Source organism: Leucopleurus acutus (assembly GCF_964270905.1).
Source record: "Leucopleurus acutus genome assembly, chromosome: 5".
NCBI classification, from domain to species: domain Eukaryota; kingdom Metazoa; phylum Chordata; class Mammalia; order Artiodactyla; family Delphinidae; genus Leucopleurus; species Leucopleurus acutus.
The window spans coordinates 68,083,002-68,106,065 of record NC_139147.1 but is presented as its reverse complement, the minus strand read 5'-3'; the positions used below and the strand labels follow the sequence as shown (position 1 = coordinate 68,106,065).

Here is a 23,064-nt window from a genome sequence, read left to right as displayed (position 1 = left end):
CATTAATGATGGGCCCCTAGAGCAAAAACCCACCATCACAGCTCCTCGGTTTCTTAGAGCTGCCTTGGATCCTGGTTCTGGCTGTGAGATCCAGTTCTGTGTGGGTCTCTCTTTTCCATGAGACCTAGTTGTTTGGAATGAATTCAGATTCCTCAGCGGATACATCTTTATGATAAATCCCTGCATTACATAAAATAAAGTTCTCTTGAACAGAAGGAGCCTATCAAGAACATTTCCAGTGACTCAGGTGGCCAAGCAGTATCTCCCTGTTTAAATAATCCATTGACGGGGCTTCCCTGGTGCCGCAGTGGTTAAGAATCCGCCTGCCAATGCAGGGTACATGGGTTCGAGTCCTGGTCCAGGAAGATCCCGCATGCTGTGGAGCAACTAAGCCCGTGTGCCACAGCTACTGAGCCTGTGCTCTAGAGCCCCGCGACCCACAACTACTGAAGTCTGCGTGCCTAGAGACCATGCTCTGCAAGAAGAGAAGCCACTGCAATGAGAAGCCCACACACCGCGACGAATAGCCCCCACTTGCGGCAACCAGAGAAAGCCCGCGTGCAGCAACAAAGACCCAATGTAGCCAAAAATAAGTAAATTAAATTAAAAAAAAATCCACTGACATTAGGACATTTTTTCTTCATTCAATACTTTCTCATATTGTCATTTAGAGCACAATGGATGTGTTTGGATACCTTGGAAGAAACTCCCCATGGTGTCTGAAATTCAGTTCCAGCAAGGGAAGAGTCAGACCAGCATCCAGGATGAGTTTTGGCCTTCTAAGTGAGAAACACGCCAGAAATTGATCAATTCACTCCCTTAGGTAAGTGGAAAAAACCTGTTTCCCAAGAAAGAACAGAGTAGGCATTGCCTACAACCCTGGGCAGAATCATGCCCTCTGAATCTTCAGTTGACCCAATGCACAGTCATTTAACCATGGTCTTTGGCAGAGAATTCTGGAAGTGCCTGACAGATATCTGGGGTTGAGTCCCTCAGCTTTGCAAGGCAAGAGTGCATTCTGTCAGTCTTTCCTTTGGGTTTAGGGAAAATAACTTTTGCAGTAGAGAATAGATTCTTGCTCCCAGATTCCACTTCAAATTTGGTGGGGGAAATGTTTCAGAAATGTATTGCAGTGGTTTTGCTAAGAGAAGACAGATCTTTTGGGGAAAATCCTGCTCCTTTATTTGGATAAGTCCTAAATGGCCAACCAACTTTTGAACACCCTTTCCGTCAACAGTTTATCCAGTTGTAGGTCTATTTTCTTTTTTGTTACTCTGGGAATCCCAACAATTTGGGGGGAATACATCTACTTTTTCATATACCACTTCCTTAGCCTTTAAGTAAGCCACTCCCTTTTAAAAAAATCATCTATCTTAAAACTGTTTTTAAAATATGCCAGTTTTCAAATTTAAACCAATTTGCAAACTATTATGATATATACAAAATACGGATCCAAATGATTATCTCCCCCCAAATGTATTTTTCAACAAAACTCAGTAAATAAAAAATTATTTTCGTACTATTTTTATTTTACCTGGCTTAAACAGATTTGGGTCACACTTTCCTACATTTTTTTTTCTGTTCCCATTGTCTATTCTGTTTTTAACCTACTATCAGAAAAATGAAATATTTTAAACTTTGAAATATATTTTCAGTTCCATTAGGGCAAGCATTTCCATTAAACCATTTTCTCTTTTCCTTTATATCATAGAGGTATTCAACCCTAGCTAACATTAGAATCACCTGGACTGTTTCCCAGAGATTTTTATTTAATTGGTCTGTAGTGGGGCCCCAATCTAGGTTTTTTTTTTTAATTTATAAATTAATTGGTTCTAATATGTAGGCAAGATTGAGGATCACTACACATATTACTTGATCTTCTTTCCTATTTATTCCTATTTATTATTATGTTTTCTTTAACATGAAGTCTACCTAACCAGCAACAGGATATGTTTATCCATTTATTCAAGTTTTTAATTTCTGACAGTGAGGTGCTGTAATTGTCTTTGCATAGGTTCTGTGTGTTCCTCATTAGACGAATTCTTTTTTTTTTTATATAAATGTATTTATTTATTTATGGCTGCGTTGGGTCTTCGTTGCTGCACGCAGGCTTTCTCTAGTTGCGGCGAGCGGGGGCTACTCTTCGTTGTGGTGCGCGGGCTTCTCATTGTAGTGGCTTCTCTTTATGTGGAACACGGGCTCTAGGCATGCGAGCTTCAGTAGTTGTGGCACGTGGGCTCAGTAGTCGTGGTGCACGGGCTTAGTTGCTCCGCGGCATGTGGGATCTTCCCGGACCAGGGCTCGGACCCATGTCCCCTGCATTGGCAGGCGGATCCTTTTTTTTTTTCTTTTGCGGTACACGGGCCTCTCACTGTTGTGGCCTCTCCCGTTGCGGAGCACAGGCTCCGGACGCGCAGGCTCAGCGGCCATGGCTCACGGGCCTAGCCGCTCCGCGGCCATGTGGGATCTTCCCGGACCGGAGCACGAACCCGTGTCTCCTGCTTCGGCAGGCGGACTCTCAACCACTGCGCCACCAGGGAAGCCCGGCAGGCAGATTCTTAACCAGTGCGCCACCAGGGAAGTCCCCTCATTAGACTAATTCTTAAACATGTGGTATATTCAGACTTTCTATATCAAAATCAGGATAAAGTAAAAATAAATCTAATCAATCTGATTATGGAGTTTCATATATCTTTGTCTAGCTCCTCTGTGTATACAGCTATAGATATTTGTGTCCGTGTTTGCATTGTTCAGAAAAAGATTCTTATTAGGCCAGTGCTATCATGTGGCAGTCCCTGTTACCTAAAAGCCCTATGACATTAATACTAGCTAGCCAGTGGAGATCTTTTAGATCATTTATTGAACTAAATCTCTATGTGCTAAGAGCTGAAGGCAGATGAATAGAACAGTTTCCTTATTAAGAAGCATTTAGAGTTGTCAGTGGTTACAAAAAAAAAAATCACTATTTCAAGCTCTCACTTACCTCCTTCAGGGGTCAGAATAGCTGAGTAAATGAATTCTGAGCTTGTGTTTGTGAAGTGTATATGGATCAAGAGCATTTGTCCTGGAGGCAAACAGCCTGGGATCATATCCTTACTTTACTAACTAGCCATGAGGCCTTGGGCAAGTAACTTAACCTCTCTACAGCTCAGTCTTTTGTAAAGAGGAGATAATAATAATAGTTACCTCATGAGGTTGTTATGAGGATTAAATGAGTTATATGTGTAAAGTCTTTAGAACTCTACCTGACACATAATAAGCACTTAATATATACTATATTATTATTTGGGGGTGGCGGATTGGCAAGTGGCACTAGCAGGGTAGTGAGCAGAGTGCAGAACACAGAGGGAGACATTATTTAGGGCATCTTTAAAACAAATTTCCTCTTCTCTTTCCCCATCCTCCTTTCCCTCCTTTCTACCTTCCCACCTCTCCCTCTTCTTTCCCTCTCCTTCCTAAACAATTCAGTCCAAAATCCATTAGGTAAGGCCAAGGAAGGATTACTGTGAACAATTATATGCCAATAAAATAGAATATACAGATGAAATGTAAAAATATCTAGAAAGACACACTACTAAAACCAACTTAAGAAGAAATAGTCAATCTAAATAGACCTATAACAAATGGAGAGATTAAATTAGTAGTCAAAAACTTCCCACAAAGAAAAGCCCAGGCCCAGATGGCTTCACTGCTGAATTCTACCAAACATTTAAAGAAGAACTGATAGCAATCCTACACAACCTCTTACGAAAAATAGAAGAGGGAGGAATGTTTCTCAATTCATTCTATATGAGGCCAGTATTATCTAGATACTAAACCAAAGGCATCAGAAGAAAACTACTGACCAATATCTTTTAAGAATATGGATGCAAAAACCCTCAACAAAATACTAGCAAACCAAATGTAGCACATAAAAAAGAATTATACTCCATGACCACATGAGATTCATTTTAGGAATGCAAAGCTGACTTAATATTCCTAAATCAATTAATGTAATACACTGTATCAATAAAATAAAAAAACAAAACCACATGATCATCTCAATAGATGCAGGAAAAAAGGCATTTGACAAAATCCTATGTCCTTTCATGATAAAAACCACAACATATTACAGAATTTCCTCAGCTTGATAAAGGGCATCTACAAAAACCCCACAGATACCATCATACTTAATGGTGAAAGACTGAATGCTTTCCCCCTAAGGTCAGGAACAAGACAAGTCTATCTACTCTCACCACTTCTACTCAACTTTGTACTGGAGGTTCTAGCAAGTGCAGTTAGGTATTTAATTAAAATAAAAGGTATCCAGTTTGGAAAGGAAGAAGTAAAACTACCTCTTTGTAAATGAGCTGATTTGTAGTATATGAAAATTCTAAGGAATATACCAATAAACAAGTTCAGCAAGTTTGAAGAATTCAAGAAAAATTGCATTTTTTAATATACATACAATTAACAAAAATGAAAGTAAGAAAACAATTCCATTTACAAGAACATCTATAGAATAAATTTAACAAAAGAAGTGCAAAATATATACTCTGAAAGCTATAAAACATTCTCAAAAGAAATTAAAGAAGGTGTAAATAATTGGGAAAACATCCTTGTTTATGGATTGGTAGGTTTAATATTGTTTAGATGGCACTACTCCCCAAATTGATCTATAGATTCAACACAAATCCTATCAGAATCCTAGCTGAAATTTGTAGCTAAAATTGTAGAAATTTATTTGTAGAAATTTATAAGCAGATTCTATAATTCATACAGAAATTCAAAGGATCCAGGAGAACCAAAACATTCTTGAAAAAGGACAAAGTTGGAGGACTCACCACTTGTTGATTTCAAAACTTACTACAAAGCAACAATCAAGAAAGTGTGGTACTGGCATGAGATAGACATGTAAATTAATGGAATGGAATTGAGAGTCCAGAAATGAACTCATGTGCCTATGATCAACTGATTTTCAACAAGCGTGCCAAGACCAATGTGGGAAAGAATAGTCTTTTCAACAGATCGTGCTGGAACAACTAGATAGCCACATTCAAAAGAATGAAATTGGATCCTTACCTCTTACTACTTACAGAATTAACTCAAAAGTTATCAAAAACCTAAATGTAAAAGCTAAAACAACACAACTCTTAGAAGAAAACAGGAGTAAATTATCATGAGCTTGAGTTTGGCAAAGAATGCTTAGATCTGACACCAAATGCAAGAGCAACAAAAGAAAAAACAGATAATTTGGATTTCATTAAAATTAAAATCTTTTGTGTTTTAAAGAACACTGTTGGGGACTTCTCTGGTGACGCAGTGGTTAAAAATCCGCTTGCCAATGCAGGGGCCCTGGTTAGAGCCCTGGTCCGGGAAGATCCCACATGCCATGGAGCAACTAAGCCCGTGTGCCATAACTACTGAAGCCCGTACGCCTAGAGCCCGTGCTCCACAACAAAGAGAAGCCACTGCAATGAGAAGCCCGTGCACTGCAATGAAGAGTAGCCTCTGCTCGCGGCAACTAGAGAAAGCCCGCGTGCAGCAACAAAGACCCAACACAGCCAAAAATTAATTAATTAATTTTAAAAAAAGAACACTCTCAAGAAGTGCAAAGATAACCACAAAATGGGAGAAAATATTTGCAAATCATATATCTGATAAGTTACCTGTATCCAGAATATGCAAAAACTACAACTCAATAATAAAAAGACAAATAACCCAATTTAAAAATAGACAAAGGATCTGAATAGCCATTTCTCCAAGGAAGGTCTGCAAATGGATGATAAGTTCATGAAAAGATGCTTGACATCATTAGTCATCAGGGAAATGCAAATAAACACCATGATAAGATACCACTTCACACTCACTAGGATGGCTAGACTCAAAAAGTCAGGTAATAACAAGTGTTAATGAGGAAGTTGGAGAAATCCAAACCCTCATATACTGCTGGTGGGAATGTAAAATAAGGCAGCTGCTTTGGAAAACAGTTTGTAAGTTCTTTGAACATTTAAACATGGAGTTACCTTATGAACCACCAATTTTACTCTTAGGTATATACCCAAGAGAAAAGAAAACATTTGTATACACAAAAACATACACAAATGTTTATAGCAGCATTGTTCATAATAGTCAAAAGGTGAAAGCAACTCAAATATCCATCAACTGATGAATGAATAAACAAAATGTAATATGTCCATAAAATGGAGTATTATTTGGATATAAAATGGAATAAAATATTGGTATTGCAACAACATGGATGAACCTTGAAAATATTTATTAAGCGAAAGAAGCCCATTACAAAAGATCATATATAATATGATTCCATATATATGAAATGTCTAGAATAGGCAAATTCATAGAGACAGAAAGTAAGTAAATTAGTGTTTGCTTAGGAGTGGGGGTGTGGAGAAGGATGGGGGCTGACAGTTCATGGAGTTTCTTTTTGAGGTGATGAAAATGTTCTAAAATTCATGGGACTTCCTTGGTGGTCCAGTGGTTAAGACTTCGCCTTCCAATGCAGGGGGTGCGGGTTCGACCTCTGGTCAGGTAGCTAAGATGCCACATGCATTGTGGCCAAAAAAAAAAAAAACACAAAACAGAAGCAATATTGTAACAAATTCAATAAAGACTTTTAAAAAATGGTCCACATCAAAAACAAAAATCTTTTTTAAAAAAGTTCAAAAATTTGCTGTGGTAATGGTTTCACATATTTTTGAATATACTAAAAGCCACTGAATTGTATACTTTGGGTGAATTTTATGGTATATAAATTATATCTCAATAAAAGTGTTAAATAAGAAAGAGAAAAATGGCAATTAAATGGAACACAAAGTTTTGGACTGGATCTTTTTGCAATAAAGGACATTTTTGTGGTAACTGGGGAAATTTGAATGTTGTCTGGAAGATTAGATGTTAACAAATGTTTTGATGCCGAAACCCGGCCTCTATGCACCAGCACCAAATTGAATCTCATAGACAGAGTTTTGGATGAAGTAGAACAGAATAGCTTTATTGCCTTGCCAGGCAAAGAGGCCCACAGTGGGCTAATGACTTCAAAACTGTGTAGCCCAACCCAGGGGGTTTGTGAGGAGTCTTATAGTCAAGGGGTGGGGTTGCTGATAAGGATCAGGGTGCCTGCAGGACCTGCATTCCTTCAATCTAGAGATCATCTGGCATCAGGTGGTATTGAACTGTGACCTTCTCTCTGGAGGAAGAATGCTTCACCAAGTAGTTAACGTCTTCAGTCTGGTGTGGGTTTTAGTTCTGCAGAAGAGCTCAAAGATATTGTTATGTATATCCCTTGAGGAGGAACTAGGACCCTGCCCAAAGGCTGCACTATTGTTTCTTGTTAAAAAATTAATTAATTAGTTAATACTTTTGGCTGCGTTGGGTCTTTGTTTTTGCGCACAGGCTCTCTCTAGTTGTGGTGAGCTGGGGCTACCCTTCATTGCAGTGCACGGACTTCTCCTTGATGTGGCTTCTCTTGTTGCAGAGCAAGGGCTCTAGGCACGCGGGCTTCAGTAGTTGTGGCACTCGGGCTCAGTAGTTGTGGCTTTTAGGCTCTAGAGCACAGGCTCAGTAGTTGTGGCGCGCGGGCTTAGTTGCTCCGCGGCATGTGGGATCTTCCCAGACCAGGGCACAAACCTGTGTCCCTTGCATTGGCAAGTGGATTCTTAACCAGTGTGCCACCAGGGGATCCCTGCACTATTGTTTCTTGACTCCTCCTCCCTGTCTTCACATCCCCCTCCCTTCCCAGATTAGCAATAGTTTGAACCTGCCCTTTGGAACTCAGGGAAGGTCATGGAGGCTGAATGAAGCCTATTTCCTACAAACAAGAAACAGGGGACACAGAAAGGCTTTGGTGCCCAGGAGCCCCATGGGGTCTTGCTTGGTTCCAGGTTCAGTGTTAATTTCCTGATTTTAGTGGTTATATTTCAGTTTTTCAGGAGAATGTACTTATTTGTAGGAGGTGCAAAATGCAAAATTTGTTGGTGATGGAACATCACTGTAGATAACTTACTCTCACATGTCCAGGAAAAAAGTTTTGGGAGGGGCAACTTATCTGTAAGTTTGAGATTGTTTTAAAATATAAATATGCTTAATAAAATACTTGATTTAATTTTAAAATGTGAGGGTAGAGGTGGAGCGTTGAATTCTCAGCAGCCCCAGGGCACTGATAACCCAAGATCTGGCCTGCCAATGGTGGGAGTGGTGGTGGTTTTATCCTTTAGCTAGTTGCATTAGGCCTCCGTAATTTTTCTAAGATTTCCAACTGACATCAGTTTGTATGGAATTTCTACTCTCAAGCTATAGCATTGATTTTGAGAAAGAAAAAGTAATTTTACTCTTATATAAAATAGACAAGAGGGCTTCCCTGGTGGCACAGTGGTTGAGAATCTGCCTGCTAATGCAGGGGACACGGGTTCGAGCCCTGGTCTGGGAGGATCCCACATGCCGTGGAGCAACTGGGCCCGTGAACCACAACTACTGAGCCTGCGCGTCTGGAGCCTGTGCTCCGCAACAAGAGAGGCCGCGATAGTGAGAGGCCCGTGCACCGCGATGAAGAGTGGCCCCCGCTTGCCACAACTAGAGAAAGCCCTCACACAGAAATGAAGACCCAACACAGCAAAAATAAATAAATAAATTAATAAACTCCTACCCCCAACATCTTTTTTTTTTTTTTTTTTTTGCGGTACGTGGGCCTCTCACTACTGTGGCCTCTCCCGTTGCGGAGCACAGGACGCGCAGGCTCAGCGGCCATGGCTCATGGGCCCAGCCGCTCTGCGGCATGTGGGATCTTCCCGGACCAGGGCACGAACCCGCGTCCCCTCCATTGGCAGGCGGACTCTCAACCACTGTGCCACCAGGGAAGCTCCCCACAACATCTTAAAAAAAAAAAAAAAACCAGATGAGAGCTAGTAGAAGAGATTAATTTATTTGAAAAGGAATACTTCTTTATTGATAGTTACATTTATTACCAGGGGCCATTAATCAGGAGACAGTGGAAAGAATCGACTGCTTTCAGAACATGTCGCTAGAAGCCGGTGAGCTCGTCATCCTTGCTTTTGTCAGCCTGGTAGCCAGTAAGTACCAAAGACTGATTTTGTTGAGGAAGGCTCTTGAATACTTTTATGTGAATATAACGATCATTATCTACTCGTATCTGGAAGTTAAAAAAAAGAAAAAAAGAAAAAGGAGATTCATTCACACGGATCCATGTCAAATGAAAGATCTACAGACCTATAAAGATTTAGCTGCAATAAGCTCTTTTGGAATAGCATTCCTAGACCACCATTCTTAGACCCTTAGTTTACATAAACCTTCTGTCTTCTTTTATGAGAGAAAGGGCAGGCTAAAGGCATGGCAAGAGACATAGGTCCTAGGTTTATTTTATTTTATAGTTTACTATATTCTGTGCACAAATGAAAGTCCAGAGTTGCATTTCATTTTCAAAGATGCACAGATCAAGAAAACGAGTGACAGTCTTTTTGATGTTTCCATTTTCTGACTCCCAAATTGGGATACTTTATTTGTCACATGGTTTGAGCAAGGAGAAGAAAATCGGAATTGCCCTAGAGAATTTGGGATGTGTGGTTCCCATATCTATATTAGAGCCTGCTTTATAAATGCCCATAGGTAAAACTGAGCAGGACCCAGGGGTGTAGAGTCTAGTTTCCCTTCTGAAGTAAAGGGATCTTGCTGGGAAATCATTGGTATGAAGATTGAAATGGTAATCTGGGCATGAATCTGGGACCTAGAAAACTATGGTAAGAATTCCCACTTTTGTTCTTGGTTCAGACAGTAAAAGTTTTGTCTTTGAATAATATTTATTGTGCTCTGGTGTCCCTTCCTAACCTAATTTTATTTTATTTAAAAAAATTATTATAGAAGGATGGCTTTATTTCCCTGTGCTGTACAATATATCCTTGTAGCATATTTATTTTATACTTAGTAGTTTGTACCTCTTAATCTCCTACCCCTATCTTGCCCCTCCCACATTCCCTCTCCCCACAGGTAACCACTAGTTCATTCTTTATATATAAATCTAACTAAACTAATTTTAATAAATGTCATTTATCAAATGTTTACCATGAGTCAGACACTATGATGACCATCTTATATACTTGATTATATTTACATTTTGTTCCAGGCAAGAAGAAAGGTGGAACAAGGACCATTTTACAGATGCAGAGCAGATTAAGAGAGATTAAGTAATTTTTCATAAATCTCTCAGCTAATAAGTGACAAAGCCAAACTTCAACATCTGTGTTAGTTTCACTCTATGGGGTAACATTTCAAAAACATTTATTCTGTGCTTGGAACAGGGCACCAGCTTTTGCATACATTATTAGAGGCAGCACAGCTAATAGGTAAGTATCAGACTACTTGGGTTCAAATTCTGGCTGTGCTCTTATAGTATTGTGACCTTTTTAGTTAGTTCACCTCCCCAGGGGGCAATTTTCTTACCAGCAACACGAAGGAAATGATCATACTTATAGACATGTTGAGAGGATTAAATGAGATAATACATGCCCAGCTCTTAGGACAGTGCCTGGCACATTGTGAGTGCTTAGTAAACTTCTTTTCTTTAAAAAAAAAAATGTATTTATTTATTTGGCTGTGCCGGGTCTTAGTTGTGGCACACCGGATCTTCGTGGCAGCATGTGTGATCTTTAGTTGTGGCATGTGAACTTTTAGTTCCCTGACCAGGGATCAAACCTGGGCCCCCTGAAATGGGAGCATGGAGGTTTATCCACTGGACTACCAGGGAAGTCCCCATAAGTGCTTAGTAAATTTCTAGTTCATTTATTCCACACAACACCCTGCAAAGTAGGTTATTATTATTCATGTTGTGAAGCTAAAGGAATTAAGGCTCAGAGAAGATGAGGGGCTGTGGATCGCACAGGTTTTAACCAGTCAAACAAGCCGAGTAAGTGTTCAAACCCAGGACTGTCTGACACCAAAGCCTACAATCCTTCCATTTTACCACTTGCCTCTTTCTTGACAGGTACTTGAGAAAAACAAGAGGAGGTCACATCACCAGCCAGATCTGAAATCCAGAGAGTGAGTGTCTCAGATCAAAGAGGTCAACAGCTAGATGGTCAGGAAGTAAGGAGGAAACTGTGGTCAGTGACTTTAATCCCATAGGAGAAATTTGATAGCAGATGGAGGGTGAGGTAAGGAGGGAAGGGGACTGTGTGGTCTTAAGGGAAGAAATTTCCAAGATAGTTTTCTGATGGGCCTTTTAAGAAATGTATGAGCTGGTTAGTATGCGAAATTTTTGTACTTGGATTAATCATAAATTATTAAAATAATGATCCCAATTTTGATGGAATGTTTCTTATCTTTGAACAAAACCACTTTTAACTAGAAACCTTTTCTAGCTGTGAAGAAAGCAGGAAGGGAGGAAACAAGACCATTGCTTTCTGAGGACGAGGCAGGATCTCACCCCTGTGTAGCACCCCAGCACCTGGCATGTACCAGGACCTCAAATGTGGTAGGACTGGGCTGATTTTTGTGTATGTGTGTGTGAATTCTGTTTTATTTATTTTTTTATACAGCAGTTCTTATTAGTTATCTATTTTATACATATTAGTGTATATATGTCAATCCCAATCTCCCAATTTGGGCTGATCTTTTCACATGACCCAGTCTTGTAATTTTTTCATGCAGAGCTGCTTAACAACACATTTTTATTTTGTTTGCTGAAAACATTAAAAAAAATTTTTATATCTTAAGTGGTTAATTGTTTGTTAAAGAGAAATAAGCCAGACTGTGCCCTCGTCAAGTAGGTTAGTAAAGGTTAAGTAAATACATTTGAATGTCTGTTGTAATTATTTACTAAATGAGAATTATCATCTTCTCAATACAAAAGGTTGAAAATGGCTTCCAAATATCCATGGTTGATTTGTTGGATTGCTTCCCTCTCAATAACTTCACAAAAGTTTTCTTCATTTAGAACTGGATCAGTGCATCACTTAATTTTCTGATATAACTATAAAATTAATTTTTAAAAGACTTTTAATACTCCACTGCTTCAAACTACACCTATAGTGCCACAAGTTGAAACTAGTTATTTGAGTTACAAAAATAATATATTTAAATTATATTAATCAAAATTCTTATTTAAAGGGCAAAAGTTGTTTTAAATGATTTTCCCAGCTAATGATTCAAATCATTCCTTAAACCCATTTAACTTAGACACATAGAATCACAAAGCTTTGAGATGGAATAAGCTTCAAGACAGCATCTGGTCCAGTCCCACATCTTTAGGATCCTAGGATCCCACATGAAGAAGCCTTGGCCGCAAGCATGCTCTGAATTCTGAAGTCTTTTTCTATACATTTTCTGGAAATTCAGTTAAGAATTGATATAAGAAAGGTTTCTAAATTCACAGGAAAAAGATGATATAAGTATACCGTCATCTGCCAAGTTTGAGAGTTTACCACTTGGGCAGTACCATGCTAGGTAGGCATCTTGATTTAGGACAAGGAGAAAGAACAAATTATAAGGTAGGGGAGACAGGGAGCATGGCATAAAGTGAAAGATACAACAATATCTTTTAGTGCTAAAGCGAATGTTGCACTCTAACCTTAATGTAGTAATTAATTCCAGCAACCACTTGAGTTTTATATTCCACAGCTTCGAATTCTTCATGAGTCTCATTTGTTTTTTCTTCAAGCTGTGGTTTAACCTTAAGAAAAGAGTATGAAATAAAAGTCATATTTTTATGGCAAGACAAGAGATATTTAAACAACAACAACAAAATCTCTCTGCCCTTTGGCCTCCCCTCTGCCCCCACTTTGCATTTTGTATCTGCATTATGCATCGACCAAACCACTCCCATCAGCAGGAATACCTGCTCAACCATAAACATGGTTTAACATGCTCCTAGCATCGACAAGACCTTAAAAGATAACATCCCTTCTCTATCTTGTAAGGAATCACATGACCCACCACCATGCTGCTTAGATCTGGATTAAATAAACTGTCAACTATACATCATTTGATGTACAACCCTCCATCTCGAAAAACTTATGTACCTGTGCCTTGACTTCTAATGGGTGGAACAGTTCTCAGAGCTTTCTGAGATGTTGTTCTTCCTGGGTTATAATCCATAATTTGGCTCGAAAAAATTTCCCATTTCTTTCTTAAATCAACTGATTTTTTGTTGACAAGAGGAAACAAATTACCAAGGCTATATCGAACTCCATTTATGTGATTTACACATCTGTTAAATATGTATTTACAAATAGGTAAACATGTCTTTGATTAATAAAAATGGGAGACCGTAATTACTGTTTCATTACAAATTTTTTTTTATTTTGAAATAATTTCAGACTCAAAGTTGCAAAAATAGTATAGCATATCTCAAGACCCTTACTTTAATCACACCCACAAGTCCCTTTGCCGTGCAAGGTAACATATTTAAGGGATTCAGGGATTAGGGTATAGACATCTTTTTTTTTTTTTTTAGAAGATGTTGGGGGTAGGAGTTTATTAATTTAGTTATTTATTTTTGCTGTGTTGGGTCTTCGTTTCTGTGCGAAGGCTTTCTCTAGTTGTGGCAAGCGGGGGCCACTCTTCATCGCGGTGCATGGGCCTCTTACTATCGCAGCCTCTCTTGTTGCGGAGCACAGGCTCCAGACGTGCAGGCTCAGTAGTTGTGGCTCATGGGCCCAGCTGCTCCGCGGCATGTGGGATCTTCCTGGCCCAGGGCTTGAACCTGTGTCCCCTGCATTGGCAAGCAGATTCTTAACACTGCGCCACCAGTGAAGCTGCAGCCCATAACATTTTATGTGCATATACGGCTTTAGTCAGGCCTCCAGTGCATCTAGGGTTCTCCCAAGGCCACACAGTCCTTCCCATCAGTGGGCAAGCATTTTGAAACCTTTTTTATTTGTGCCTCGGCTTGGGTACCAGATTGCTTTCAAAGATCTAGACATTTGCAAACTCTTTGAGTTCTCAGACCATTTTTGAAGGGCAAACACTTCTCGGACCACTACCCATTTCTCCTGTAACATTCAGAATAGATGGGAAGAATGTGATTGCTTTCTTGAGATGGAAAGTGAGGTTAAAAAGTGGAGAAAGGAAGGAAACAAATAGTGAAGGAAAAAAAGAAAGAAAGAAATGGGAAGAGGTAGGGCGCAGGAGAGAGAAAAGTGGACAAGCATGCGGAGAGAATGAGTAAGGGAAGAGTTCATTGTCTTATTGCTCCCCCCTACCTAATCCTTTTGAGCCTTTTGAGCCACTGGGTACCAGTCAAGTTAGGAGCTGAGCTGGGTAGGGTTAATCTCTACATAAAACCCCAAATTATCTATTTAAGCCTCATTTTGCAGATGAGGAACCTAAGGCTGTGAGGAGAACATGACTGCTAATGGCTGAAAAATTACTGATTATAGTTATTTGGCGTTTTAAATGCCTTGAATAGTGAGTATCTGATTTATCTTTTTTTTTAAACTATGTATCAGACATTTTTATTTCTATCTGTCCTAGAAACACATCCAAATCTGTAACCTTTCCATTGTATCTATGCAGTCCACAAGTCCAGAATTTTCCATCAGAGAGTTGATTTCAAATGTCCTGGTTTGTTTCTGTAAGTGCTCTGGCACCTATCAGACTGTGTGCCTTGATTGCAGGTTCACTGTACTTATAACCCATAGCCCTGCTCCCCCTTTCCAGTAAAACAGATTTGTATTGCTCTATTGTTGGAGGCTATGAACCTGGGATGATGAGATTTCAGATGAGGAGAAGGAAAAGGGGCAGAGTTGGAAGGAGCTGATCAGTGAAACCTTATTCAGAAGGCAGGTTGTTGTTGAAAGACCCCCCAGGACGAGTGCTAGGAGGGTGAAGCGCACCTGGGAATGGTGGTCCGGAGTCTGGTGGTAAACAGACAGACCTTGAGCTGAACACAGTTGGCATTCACCTTCCTCCGCCTGCCATGCATGGTGGTGGTTGAGGTGTTGAAGGGAACAGTGTAGGTTTGTTACTTGGGTCCCAACCAGGGGAAGGATGGTTCCAGGGAGAAGCGCCTGGTAAAATGCAGTTACCCCAGAGCTGTTCAAGCATTTCTTGTTGCTGCAGAGCATGAATCTTGGTAAGCTGCTAGTTCTCCAGGATCTGAGGATTTAAGCCACACTGAACCCAAGACCCAGGCTACCTGTAATCATTCTGCAGAAACACTTGGACTATGCATAATTTAGGAAAAAATGCATAGAAAGATAATGGTGGCAGCATGGATAGGTCATATTTGGGAAGTTTTAGAGAGTGACAAAGGAGAGTTGGGGTAGCAACATGAGAGTACAGTAGGGTTGGTGAGAGGTGATTTGTGGACATTTGTCACCTATGTTTTGAGGGCAGGGGAAGTATGGGGCAAGGCACCCAGCATACAAGAAATGATGGCACCTGGCTTAAGGAGTTCAAAGTCTTAGATTGGAGAGAGGAATGAGATCAGCAGGGGATAAGTAATTCAGGGCATTCTCGAACAAGATAGCTGCAATCTTTTTTTTTTTTTTTTTTTTTTATGCGGTACGCGGGCCTCTCACTGTTGTGGCCTCTCCCGTTGCGGAGCACAGGCTCCGGACGCGCAGGCTCAGCGGCCACGGCTCACAGGCCCAGCCGCTCCATGGCATGTGGGATCTTCCCGGACCGGGGCAAGAACCCACGTCCCCTCCATCGGCAGGCGGACTCTCAACCACTGCACCACCAGAGAAGCCCAGCTGCAATCTTTTAAGAGAAAGAACTGAGACGCCATCTGGTTGGGCCATGGGGATGGGACGGATTGAGAAACTGAGGAGAGAGAAGGTCCAGATCCACCTCTGTGGGGTTTCTAGAAAAGGATCAACAGGATATGACTGAAAGGATGTCCTGGCAGCCCTAGGGTCCTGCTGCGGTTGTTCACTGGCATGAATCTGTAGATTTGTAATGGGTGAGTTTTCTGTGTTTTTACATCTTCCTTGAGCAAAGTTCTCTGAACCTGGAGTAGAAGCTGAGGAGGAAGTTGTGGCAGTGACCTCTAATTAAGGACTGGAATGCCAGAGCTCACGAAGCCATGGAAATCAGGGGTAGAGGAGAGTATGAAACCACCCATCATGTGATCCAGCTGGATGAGTGATAGAGTGGGCCTAGGCATGCTCTGATGAAGATGGGAGGTGAGTGTCTGAAGGATTCTGGTGTGGATGAATGGCAGGTTCTCTGGACATGGGGACAATGGAAGAGGTGACTGATGAGCGGGCTGTAGTCAGAGAGGAGAACACAGATTTGTGGGTAAGAGCCATGACATGCTAAGCTCCTGGATGTGTCCATAATGGTATGCAGATGGGGTGTTTGTGTGGTGTCCTGGCAGACAAAAATCATGATCTGTGTGTATGGCAGGAATGGTATTCAGCAGTCACGTTTGACTTAGGGGTGTGTGTGTGTGTGTGTGTGTGTGTGTGTGTGTGTGTGTGTGTGTGTATGTTTTGTGTGTATGCATCTGTGCATGTGTAATAATAGCCCTTATTTCTAAAAATAATTATTGAAATAACATTTCCTTCCTGCACATAAACATACTCAGAATTCTCATCCAATGGTTTTTTACATATGGCATAAGATAATGGATCAGCCATATTGATCCGGAGGCTTTTGCCAGTGGGCCATTCATTTGCTCCTTAATTATGGCTTTTTATGGATGGGGCCATGTTTGGCTCTTTATTTCCTTGTGTGTATCCCTTTTCTCCAATCTATTTTATAAATTTCTCTGAGGGTAGGGACATTTTTTATGTCCCTTCTCTCCCTATAGCAATTCACACAGTACTGTGTACATAATCAGTGTTTTCTTTCTTTCTTTTTTTCTTTTTATTTTGGCCACACTGCGCGGCTTGTAGAGTCTTAGTAGTTCCCAGACTAGACACTGAACCTGGGTCTTCAGCAGTGAGAGCACAGAGTCCTAACCATTGCAGATCCAGCTAATTCCCAAATCAATGTTTTCTGAATGAAGAAACCAGGCTTGTTTTCCTTCGTGACAACTTGTCTCCCCAAATAGGAAAAAGGAGAGAAGAGGGGCATAGAGAATCTTTGGAAGAGGGGGTTTTTTCCACGTGTACTCTGGACCCAAGTACTACTAACAGCCTTTAGTACCTGATACCAGCATTACCTTCCAGTCTCTGTTATCTTCAGAATGGAGAAACTCCTTTCTTCTGCCTTCAAAAATGTTCAAGTCTTCTCAACCCCAAGACTTTTGTTTGATTTTCTTCTCTTTCTGAACTGATCCAACCTCTCTCTTTCATTCTGATGTCAAATTCCTTGAACCTGCAGTCATCATTTTCCTGATGCTTTCCCCTCTCTATGGGATGACCTACCCCTCCTTCAGGCAAAAATCTGAAGTAAACAATTGTAATGCCTCACCTATGCACATCGCTTTCTCGTTTCCAAGTCACGGCCTGCAGGATCTTAGTTCCCGACCAGGGATTAAACCCATGTCCCCTGCACTGGGAGCTCAGAGTCCTAACCACTGGACCACCAGGGAATTCCCTCCAAGTCATTTTTATGCAGGTGCTCTCATTAGTCCTTACGGCTGTGAGGTCGAAGGGCAAGAGGTGTTGTTTTCATTTCACAGATGAAATTGAGATTCTTTGCCCACCCTCTGATTTTAGAAAGCCCATCTCCCATAGGCCTCTCAGAATACCCTGTATCTGTAGTACTGCAGGCAAGTGAGGTCATGGACAGCCTGGGCATCACCAGAGCTGGTTAGAAATGCAGAAACTCAGGTCCACCCCAGACCTACTGAGTCAAAATCTGGTCTTTTTTTTTTTGTTTTTTTTATTGTGCTACGCGGGCCTCTCACTGTTGTGGCCTCTCCCGTTGCGGAGCACAAGCTCCGGACGTGCAGGCTCAGCGGCCATGGCTCACGGGCCCAGCCGCTCCGCGGCATGTGGGATCTTCCCAGACCGGGACACGAACCCGTGTCCCCTGCATCGGCAGGTGGACTCTCAACCACTGCGCCACCAGGGAAGCCCCAAAATCTGGTCTTTTAACAAGACCTCCAGGTGACCTGTGTGCACATTCAAGTTTGAAAACACTGACAATACAGGGATTTGAATGAAGGCATTAATAACTTAATATTACCTTCTTCAAGAAAGAAAAAGTGACAAGGTATTTACTTTTTTTTTTTTTACTCTTAACATGGGTGAATCATCTAACTTATTATTAGCTATTTCCTTTGAAATCTTGCACCTGGATTACCATATCCTTTGGAATGTGCACTTTCTAAGACACCTTGTATCTTGGTGTCTAATTGAAACTTTTGATCTAATATTCTTTCACATATATTTATTCACATTATTGTAAAGTAACTACTTTTTTAAAAGAACTCTTGAAAGGGAAATACTTAGCCCCACAGAATGAGTGGTAGAATTTCAGGCATCTGCTCTCTTAGAGAGCTTCTCAGTGTCTTAACATAGAGAATCCCATCTCTTCCACTTACACAAGAAGCTATTCTTTGCCAAACAGTGTCACAGAATGAAGTTTCAGCGAGAAAAAGCAAGAAGGAATGATACAAGAAAATAGGGTGACAATTTACAAACCTAAAATAGAAATTTATATACTTTTTCTTTTCATAAAATATGCAATACAATAAATTTTTATTATATAGGTAATGGCTAACCAGACAACACTTAGAAAAATGTATTAACCTGCTAAACACACTGAATTCTATTTTCACCATAATGAATTTTGGAATCACCATAGACTATGCCACTTCTCTACTAGTTTAATCATCTTCCAAATACTAAAACATTGTCCACTGAGTCAGATTTGTAGGAAGTTTGTAAGTGGATCATCTTTATGATATTGCTCTTCATTCAATCTATTAAAATTTTTTTCCTGTAGTGCATTTGACGTCTAGTTCATCAATTATTTTTTTTTAAAACCATAAGCAGTTTCTCTTTTTTTCTTAATTAATTAATTAATTTATGGCTGCATTGGGTCTTCATTGCTGTGCACAGGCTTTCTCTAGTTGCGCCGAGCGAGGGCTACTCTTCGTTGTGGTGCGCAGGCTTCTTATTGTGGTGGCTTCTCTTATTGCAGACCACAGGCTCTAGGCGCGCGGGCTTCAGTAGTTGTGGCACGCAGGCTCAGTAGTTGTGGCGCACGGGCTTAGTTGCTCCAAGGTATGTGGGATCTTCCTGGACCAGGGCTCAAACCTGTGTCCCCTTCATTGGCAGGCGGATTCCTAACCACTGTGCCACCAGGGAAGCCCCTAGTTCATCAATTGTTAACAACCTCAGACTTTAATTACACTTGGTGAGAATAGAAAAGTTTCATTAGAAACTGAATTAGTAATCCTAGAACCATACATTGTAAGAGCCTTAGAGATGATCCAATAAAAATTCTTCTTTTACAAATGGGGAACCTGAGGCTCAGAGAAGAGATATGACTTGCTCAATATCACTCTTACATTTAGAATTATCAGAGGTTTCATCTGAAAAACTTTTCAGTTGTAAGGAAACCTGAAGAAAACCACACATTTCCCCATATTCTGGTTTTGATGTTCACCCACACATTTAACACAGGGCCAACCTAAACCAAGATTTGGGATCAAACCTTTTCATGGGCTGCATCCACTCACCGTGTTAGCGATCTCCTGGATTTCTGGAGTGGCAGGTTTGGCTTCAGTTAAGCCTCCAGATATCATTTTGGCTAACTGCGTCTTTTCTGGGCAGGAGGCTGGCGCTGACGTGGTCAGGTAAGGGTGGAGGCTCTGGTTTTTAAAGAAGGTGTTGTTCACAAGCTCCACCTGTAGAAGGTTTTATTTTCCTCAAAGAACAAAAGGCAAAGGGAAAATACATCTTGAAGGGACAAAGGGAGTATGTCTTGAAGTAAGTCTTCTTGCTTCATCAGCAGAATATGCTAACAGGAGCTGGCAAGAAGGCGGGGCTGTGGAGGAACAAGTGGGTGTATACAAGGCGTAGTGCTGGAACAAGAGTCAAACTTCCCTGCGTTCTCTTTGACCTTAGTTCCATCCTGTTGCATCTGAGTTTCCCAATGTTTAACTTCTAACAAAAACTTTATTTTTTAACGGAATATTTTTTTAATAATGTCAAGGCTGATTGTTTAAAGTAGACTTGACTTTATAAAGAAAGTAAAGATCTATCTGGAGAATCTTGGCTGGATGTTTGTATTTTACTTTTATTTACATTTCTAAAACTGTTTAAAATACAGAAAAACACAAAGGATAAAACAATAAATACCTATATTCCTATCATCCAGAATGAAAACTTTTAACATTTGGTCATATTTGTTTCCTTTTTTATTTTGGTAGTTGTTTTCAAGAAATAAACTATTGATATCACAAGTTCCCCACTCCCCAACCCCCAATCTTGCTCTCCACACTTGTAAGCTACATTGTGAGTTTGGTATCCTTCTAGCCCATTTTTTATACTTTTATTTAGTGTGTTTTTAAAAATCTACTTAAATTTTATGCTAAACATATACTCTATATTATGCTTTTTTTCTACTTAATATATTTTTCAGTCATTCCGTGTTGATACACAGAGAGATCAATCTATTTCATTTCCTTTAAGTGTTATTCTATGATAGATCTATTTATATATCTACTTATCTCTATCTATTTATCTATCTACCGTTTATCCATTCCCTCTAAGTGCTATATACTATTCCATATTTTACATACTTATTCCCCTACTGATGAAGACTTTGGTTGTTTCCAGTTTTTTACCCTTATAAACAAGAGGCATTTTTTTTTTCCTTTTATACATGTGTGAGGGCTTTTGCAGGCAAATTATCTAGAAGTAAAACTTGTTTTGTGTGCATATTTATTTGTATTATTTTATTCAATTTTTGGAATGTGTAACACGTACACATGATAAAAATGTTCAAAAGGAACAAAAGAGTTTCCAATATAAGAGTGTTCCCTGCATTGGCAGGTGGATTCTTAACCACTGTGCCACCAGGGAAGTCCCTGGAATGCCTTTATCTATGTATTGAGAAAAATAGCAAATGTGGATGACATCATGCTCACTCAAGAGGCCACAAGTCATCTTAAGATTTTGGCTCAGCTCTGGCCACACGTAATCCAGACAAGGTGGAGGCGCCAGCCATCCTGGAGTCCAGGTGATGACACCAATTGACATCAGTGGCACCAGAAGCAGCAAGGCACCAGAAAACCTGGAGGCACAAGCAGCTATAATGAGGGTACGTGGCGACATCTTTGGCAGATGCAGTGAGAGTGGAAAGTGCCAATTCTCAAGTATTGGGTTGGCCAAAAAATTCGTTTGGGTTTTTCCATAAGCTTTCTGGAAAAACACGAACGAACTTTTTGGCCAACCCAATATAATGAGAGGTAGCTCAGGTAAGAGAAACCAGAAATGTGTTAAATGTCCACCTACTGAAAAACAAAAGAAAGGCTCCTAATTACTAATCTGGTGAATTGTTTAGAATCAAGTAAAAAAAAAAAAAAGCTTTACCTAAAGAAGAAAGGTGTTTGCCACTTCAAATGCACTGGCAGAGGAAAACTCATCAAGCACCGTGAAAAACCATGGTAAGATGGTATCACAAAAGAAATGGACAATTCTCCAGAAACCAAACAGAAAGCCATGGAATATTGCAACCTAACTGATCGAGAATTCAAAACAGCTGTCATGAAGAAACTCAAGGAGCTACAAGAAAACTCAGAAAGGCAGTTCAATGAGCTCAGGAATAAATTTAATGAACAGAAGGAGTATTTTACCAAAGAGATTGAAATTCTAAAAAGGACCAAACAGAAATTCTGGAGCTTAAGAACTCAATAAATTAGAGGAAGAATGCATCAGAAAGCACTGGAAATAGAGCAGACCACATGGAAGAGAGAGTGATCAGGAAGATAGAAATGTACAAATGATACAGGTAAATGGGGAGAGAATTAAGAAATTCTCTGAGAATTGTTTGACTCTATTAGAAGGGCAGTATTAGAATAATGGATATCCCAGAAGGAGAAGAGAGGGAAAAGGGAACAGAGAGTTTATTTAAGTTTATTTAAGGAAATAATAGCTGCGAACTTCCCAAGCCTGGGGAAGGAACTGGATATATAGATACAAGTCCATTAAGCTAAGAAAACATCTAATTACCTCAGTGCAAAAAGACCTCCTCCAAGACACATTATATTCAAACTGTCAAAATTGAATGATGAAGATGGAATTTTAAAGGTAGCCAGGGAAAGAAGGATGGTAACCTACAAAGGAACTGCCATTAGGCAATCAGCAGATTTCTCAGCAGAAACTTTACCTGACAGGAGAGCATGGAATGATATACTCAAATATTGAAAGATAAAAACTGTCAGCCAAGAATACGCAGATATGAAGGAGAAATAAAGGCTTTCCTAGACAAACAAAAGCCAAGAGCGTTCATCACCATTAGACCTGCCTTACAAGAAATATTGAAAGGAACTCTTCTACCTGAAGCAAAAAGGCAAAAGTACACAAAACTTTGAGTAAAGTAGTAAATAGAATCAGAAAATCACAACTCTATATCAGAATAGGGTCTTTTTTTCTTGTTTGTTTGTATTCAAATAGTCTGAATTATATTTTAGAGCAGATTAGGGTTCAGAGCAAAATTGAGCAGAGAGGACAGAGAGTTCCCTTATGTCCCCTGCTCCTCCCTGCCTGCCCCATGCCCTCCAGGCACTCAGAGCCTGGCACTCTTCAACTATCCTATGAACATCCTGCACCAGAGCAACGTTTGGTCACAATGGATGAACCTACGTGGACACCTCATGATCACCCAGAGTCCAGAGTTTACCCTAGGGTTCATTCTTGGTGTTGTACATTCTATAGGTTTGTTTTTATTTTTAAAGAATTTTTTAAAAAATTTATTTATTTATTTTTGGCTGCATTGAATCTTCGTTGCTGCATGTGGGCTTTTCTCTAGTTGTGGTGAGCGGGGGCTACTCTTTGTTGTGCTGTGCTGCCTTCTCATTGCAGTAGCTTCTCTTGTTGCAGAGCACGGGCTCTAGGCACACAGGCTTCAGTAGTTGTGGCTCGCGGGCTCTAGAGCGCAGGCTCAGTAGTTGTGGCTCATGGGCTTAGTTGCTCCGCAGCATGTGGGATC

General features: G+C 40.3%; 1 protein-coding gene across 1 annotated transcript; it reads right to left on the bottom strand.

Moving 5' to 3' along the window:
* Positions 1 to 8,398: 8,398 nt before the first annotated feature.
* On the bottom strand, positions 8,399 to 19,654 carry CSTA (cystatin A; the record flags this gene model as incomplete). The annotated part of the gene is made up of 3 exons (XM_082839396.1): positions 8,399 to 9,145; positions 12,575 to 12,676; positions 19,589 to 19,654. 3 exons carry the CDS (start codon positions 19,652 to 19,654, stop codon positions 9,017 to 9,019), a joined length of 297 nt encoding a protein of 98 aa, XP_082695522.1. The 3' UTR covers positions 8,399 to 9,016.
* Between the last annotated feature and the right edge of the window lie 3,410 nt (positions 19,655 to 23,064).